General features: G+C 45.3%; 1 protein-coding gene across 3 annotated transcripts in view; it reads left to right on the top strand.

Annotated features, from left to right (window-relative positions):
* Positions 1–5: 5 nt before the first annotated feature.
* RAB3IL1 (RAB3A interacting protein like 1) overlaps positions 6–6239 on the top strand; it is a 47761-nt gene continuing 41527 nt past the window's right edge. Inside the window, exons 1-2 of one of the 3 annotated variants that reach the window (XM_061406624.1) lie at positions 33–608; positions 1155–1312. In XM_061406624.1, coding sequence (XP_061262608.1) covers positions 1293–1312 — 20 coding nt within the window. In that variant the 5' untranslated portion in view covers positions 33–608; positions 1155–1292. Of the gene's footprint in view, positions 609–1154; positions 1313–6239 lie in introns of all 3 variants that reach the window. The other 2 variants (XM_061406625.1, XM_061406623.1) reach the window with 2 other exon arrangements.

The raw sequence follows: 6239 nt of genomic DNA, 5'->3' as shown, positions 1-6239 counted from the left end.
GAACATCACAGAGGGCCTGCCACTGTGCCCTTCCAGGCCCTGTCTCAGCTGGGCAGGAAGGAGGGGACCCAGCTTGGCTGGGGACACTGGCAGGGGGCCCTGAGGTGGGTCAGCCAGGCCTGGATGCTGCCTCCAGGCTCTGTGTAGGGCACCTGCCAGCCCATACCCCTTTCTTGGGCCAATCACTGTACGAACAGGGCAGAAGCCAAGAAAGGAAAGGTGAGGTCTTGGCATAGCTGGACAGGGGAGTGGAGGGATCCTGCCAGCCTGCGGCCTGGAAGCAAGATAGTTGACGACACCTCCACCCTGGAGACAGCAGCCCTGATCCCTGAAGGGTCAAACAGACTCCGCAGTCACAGATATGAACACATGAGCTCTGGCTACTGCAGGAAGACAACAGGGACCAGGAGAGGCAGAGAGGCTGGGACATACTCAGATCCAGCTTTACCAAGCCCCGTCCTGCCAGTGACAACGGAATAGCATGGAATAGGCCAGAGCCGGCCCAACTACTGATGCGAAGCGAGAGGACTCATCACAGCACTGGGGAGAACCCCGGGATCTCCGAGTTACCCCATCCCCATGGACTGTGTCCCGCTGAGGTCCACCAGGTGAGGCATAGACCCCATCCACACCCCCCAACCCCCCAGCTCAGGAGTGGGGCTAATTGGCAGGGGAGGGGGAAGAGCGGCCTTGAAGGGGGACTGCACTGGCTGTGAGAGCACAAGGTGCTGTTAGGCATTCCCCACCAGTCAGGAGCCTCAGCTTTCTCATCTGTCAAATGGGCATGTAAGCAGTTTCACAGGCTGTAGACAAAGAAACCAAAGTGTAGAGGCAGAAATTGACTTGCCTTGAGTCATAGAGAATTAGAGTCGGAGCTGAGATGTACGGGCAGGTCAGAGTAGCGTGTCTCCACTGTTCCAGAAGATTGCTGAGGTTCAGCTCCTCAAGCAAGCACTAACCATTGGCTGAAATTGTGCTGGGCATTGTAGGAGGAAAAAAGAACAGGAAACGATGGTTTCTTCTATGTCTTCAGCACTTACTGGGCTCCAGGCAGTGCATGTGTGTGTGCTGTCCCCTCAGTTGCGTCCAACCCTTTGTGACCCTATGGACTGTATGAAGCCTTACCAGGCTCCTCTGTCCATGGGATTCTCCAGGCAAGAACACTGGAATGGGTTGCCACGCCCTCCTCCAGGGGGATCTTCCCAGGCAGTGCACTAAGCACTTTTTAGCAATGATCTCAGCTCATCATCAGAACTGGGGAATAGGAAGCATTGTCCACCTGTGACACGTGGATGTCAAGCCCAGAGAGAAGGTAAGTAACCTGCTTGTCTCCATTCAAACCCCAGCCCGCCTGGTCCCAAGCCCTTGTGGTAATGACTGTGTAAGCTGCCTCCTGGTCGGACCAGGCAGCCTGCTCTGAGTCTGTGTAAGGCTTCGAAGCAAGCCTTCCTCAGGAGGTGGCCAGACTCGAGAGCAGTGGGAGTGGATGACAAAGGGCAGGTCGCTGAAGAGTAAGCCATGGGGACCATCAGGACCACTGAGCGAGCTGCCTTGAGTAGCCTTGACCGGCCTCAGACACAGGTTGCCTGGCAATCCCAGGCCCATTCCCTCTCCAACGCAGGCCAGGGCTCCAGAGTCAGCAAGTAAAACTACAGGACAGTCAGTGGCATATGAATTTTGGATAAACAGTGAATAACTTTTTAGTGTAAACATGTCCTGCGCTACATAGGTTCCTGGGGGAGGGCATCTGGAAGCAATGGCCCTTTTTATCCTGATGTCTCAGCTGCAGTGAATTGTTCCATCCATCGCCCCCTCCTTCCTACTGTTGACTTCTGGAGCCTGGCTGCTCAAAGAAAAGAGGGGTTGTCTGCAGTCCTGGTGTAACAATATCATTTAGAAGTTTTATTATTTTTTTTTTTGAAGATATTTTTCTAGATGAGATTAACTTTTATTTATTTTTGGCTGTGCTGATTCTTTGTTGCTGTGTGGGTTTTTCTCTTATTACAGGGAATTATTATTATTATCCACAAGGGAAGCCCAAGAATACTCAAGTGGGTAGCCTGTCCCTTCTCCAGCAGATCTCCAGACCCGGGAATCGAACCAGGGTCCACCTGCATTGCAGGCGGATTCTTTACCAACTGAGTTATCAGGGAAGCCCCTTATTACAGGGAGCAGCAGCTGTTCTCTGGCTGTAGTGCCCTGGCTTCTCATTGCAGTGACTTCATTTGTGGAAGCTTTTTTTAGAAATGCAAACTCCCAGGCCCCATCCTAGACCTATTCAATTCGAATCAGTATTTTACCAGGGTCACAGGAGATCTGTGTGGACTTGAAAGTTTGAGAGGCTAGCTTCAGACGATGACAAGAGAGATAAGGGAGATTTATCACTGTACTATGTGCTTATTGTAAACAGGAAAATATAGAGTGGCAAAAACACAAAAATCGCCAAAGGTATCATTTTGATGTATTTCATTCTAGTCTTTCCAGCAGCTTTTAGTTTATTCAACCATTACCAGTATCTAATTCCAGAACATTTCTGTCATCCCTAATGGAAATTTATTCTCATTACACAGTCACTTCCCATTCATTAGCAACCAATCCCTAGCAACCATTAATCTGCCTTCTATCTCTATGGATTTGCCTATTCTCAACATTTTATATAAATGGAATAATATGGCGCTTGTTCTTTTATGTTTGGCTTCTTTCACTTACCCTGGTGGTTCAGGGGGTAAAGCATCTGCCTGCAATGCGGAGACCCAGGTTCAATCCCTGGGTTGGGAAGATCCCCTGGAGAAGGAAATGGCAACCCATTCCAGTACTCTTGCCTGGAGAATCCCATGGTTGGAGGAGCCTGGTGGGCTACAGTCACAGGGTTGCAAAGAGTCGGACCCCACTGAGCAACTTCACTTTTCACTTTCACTTTTCTTTCACTTAGCATAATGTTTTCAAGATTCATCCATTTTGTTGCGTGGATCAGTACATTCCTTTTTGGGTTGAGTAATATTTAACTGTATGGATGTTCCACAATTTTTTTATTCATTCATCACTTGATGGATATTCAAATTGTTTTGATTCTTTATCTATTATATATATTCATATACAAGCTTTTTTTTTTTAACTTCTGTCTTCTATGTATCCAAGAGTGAAACTGACGGATCATATGGCAATTCCATGGTTAACTTTTCAAGGAACGACCAAACTGTTTTCCACAGTGACTATACCATTTTACACTCCGACCAGCACTGCATGAGGAGTCTAACTTCCCCACATCCACTCCAACACTTTATTTTCTTTTGTTGTTGTAGTTGTTTAGTCCCTAAGTTGTGTCCGATTTTTTGCGACCCCATGGACTGCAGTATGCCCGGTTCCCCTGTCCTTCACTATCTCAGATTCATGTTGAGAAGTCGGTGATACTACCTAACCATCTCATCCTCTGTCTGCATTCTCCTTTTGCCTTCCATCTTTCCTAGCATCAGAGTCTTTTCCAAAGAGTTTGCTCTTCACATCAGGTGGCCAAAGTATCGAAACTTCAGATCCAGCATCAGTCCTTCCAATGAATATTCAGGGTTGATTTCCTTTATAATTGATTGATTTGATCTCCTTGCTGTCCAAGGGACTCTCAAGAGTCTTCTCCAGCACCAAAATTCAAAAGCATCCATTCTTCAGTGCTCAACCTTCTTGATGGCCCAACTCTCACATCTGTACATGACTACTGGACTACTGACTACTTTAGAAAAAATGTATATGTACTAGTGGGTATGCAGCAGTACCTTACTGTGGTTTTGGTTCACACTTCTTTAATGACAAATGATGTTGAACATCTCATTCTCTCACTCTTGGTTGTCTTTTCACCTTCATGAGAGCATCCTCTGATGCACAAAATTTTTTAAATTTTGAGGAAGTCTCAGTTCAGCTCAGTCGCTCAGTCATGTGCGACTCTTTGCGACCCCATGGACTGCAGCACGCCAGGCCTCCCTGTCCAACACCAACTCCTAGCGTTTACTCAAACTCATGTCCATTGAGTCGGTGATGCCATCCAACCATCTCATCCTCTGTCATCCCCTTCTCCTCCTGCCTTCAATCTTTCCCTGCATCAGGGTCTTTTCCAATGAGTCAGTTCTTCACATCAGGTGGCCAAAGTATTGGAGTTTCAGCTTCCAACTGGAGTTTCCTTCCAATGAATATTCAGGACTGATTTCCTTTAGGATGGACTGGTAGGATCTCCTTGCAGTCCAAGGGACTCTCAAGAGTCTTCTCCAACACTGCAGTTCAGAAGCATCAATTCTTTGGTGCTCAGCTTTCTTTATAGTCCAACTCTCACATCCATAAATGGCTACTGAAAAAAAACATAGCTTTGATTAGACGGACCTTTGTTGGCAAAGTAATGCCTCTGGTTTTTAATATGCTGTCTAGGTTGGTCATAACTTTTCTTCCAAGGAGCAAGCATCTTTTCATTTCATGGCTGCAGTCACCATCTTCAGTGATTTTGGAGCCCCCCAAAATAAAGTCTGTCACTGTTTCCACTGTTTCCCCATCTATTTGCCATGAAGTGATGGGACCGGATGTCATGATCTTAGTTTTCTGAATGTTGAGCTTTAACTCAACTTTTTCACTCTCCACTTTCACTTTCATCAAGAGGCTCTTTAGTTCTTCTTCGCTTTCTGCCATAAGGGTGGTGTCATCTGCATATCTGAGGTTATTGATATTTTTCCTGCCAATCTTGATTTCAGCTTGTGCTTCATCCAGACCAGCATTTTTCATGATGTACTCAGCATAAAAGTTAAATAAGCAGGGTGACAATATACAGCCTTGACGTACTCCTTTTCCTATTTGGAACCAGTCTGTTGTTCCATGTCCAGTTCTAACTGTTGCTTCCTGACCTGCATACAGATTGCTCAAGAGGCAGATCAGGTGGTCTGGTATTCCCATCTCTTTCAGAATTTTCCACAGTTTATTTTGATCCACACAGTCAAAGGCTTTGGCATAGTCAATAAAGCAGAAATAGATGCTTTTCTGGAACTCTCTTGTCTTTTTGATGATCCATCAGATGTTGGCAATTTGATCTCTGGCTTCTCTGCCTTTTCTAAAACCAGCTTGAACATCTGGAAGTTTGTGGTTCACATACTGTTGAAGCCTGGCTTGGAGAATTTTGAGCACTACTGTGCTAGCGTGTGAGATGAGTGTAATTGTGCGGTAGTTTGAGCATTCTTTGGCATTGCCTTTCTTTGGGATTGGAATGAAAACTGACCTTTTCCAGTCCTGTGGCCATTGCTTTTTCCAAATGTGCTGGCATATTGAGTAAAGCACTCTTTCACAACGTCATCTTTTAGGATTTGAAATAGCTCAACTGGAATTCCATCACCTCTACTAGCTTTGTTCATAGTGATGCTTCCTAATGCTCACTTGACTTCACATTCCAGGATGTCTGGCTCTAGGTGAGTGATCACACCATCGTGATTTTCTGGGTTATGATGATCTTTTTTGTACAGTTCTTCTGTGTATTCTTACCACCTCTTCTTAATATCTTCTGCTTCTGTTAGGTCTATATTATTTCTGTCCTTTATTGAGCCCATCTTTGCATGAAATGTTCTCTTGGTATTTCTAATTTTCTTGAAGAGATTTCTGGTCTTTGCCATTCTATTGTTTTCCTCTATTTCTTTGCATTGATCGCTGAGGAAGGCTTTCTTATCTCTCCTTGCTATTCTTTGGAACTCTGCAATCAGATGGGTATATATTTCCTTTTGTCCTTTGCCTTTCACTTCTCTTCTTTTCACAGCTATTTGTAAGGCCTTCCCAGACAGCCATTTGTGTTTTTGCATTTCTTTTTTTGGGGACGGTCTTGATCCCTGACTCCTGCAAATGTCAAGAACCTCCATCCATAGTTCATCAAGCACTCTGTCTATCAGATCTAGGCCCTTAAATCTATTTCTCACTTCCACTGTATAATCATAAGGGATTTGATTTAGGTCATATGTGAGTGGTCTAGTGGTTTTCCCTACTTTCTTCAATTTAGGTCTGAATTTGGCAATAAGGAATTCATGCTCCGAGCCAGTCAGCCCCCGGTCTTGTTTTTGCTGACTGTATAGAGCTTCTCCATCTTTGGCTGCAAAGAATATAATCAATCTGATTTCAGTATTGACCATCTGGTGATGTCCATGTGTAGAGTCTTCTCTTGTGTTGTTGGAAGAGGGTATTTGCTATGACCAGTGCATTTTCTTTGCAGAACTCCGTTAGACATTGCC

The sequence above is a fragment of the Bos javanicus genome, chromosome 29 (assembly GCF_032452875.1).
Source record: "Bos javanicus breed banteng chromosome 29, ARS-OSU_banteng_1.0, whole genome shotgun sequence".
Taxonomy (NCBI): Eukaryota; Metazoa; Chordata; class Mammalia; order Artiodactyla; family Bovidae; genus Bos; species Bos javanicus.
The sequence above is the reverse complement of the archived record's forward strand: the minus strand, read 5'-3'. Positions and strand labels throughout refer to the sequence as shown.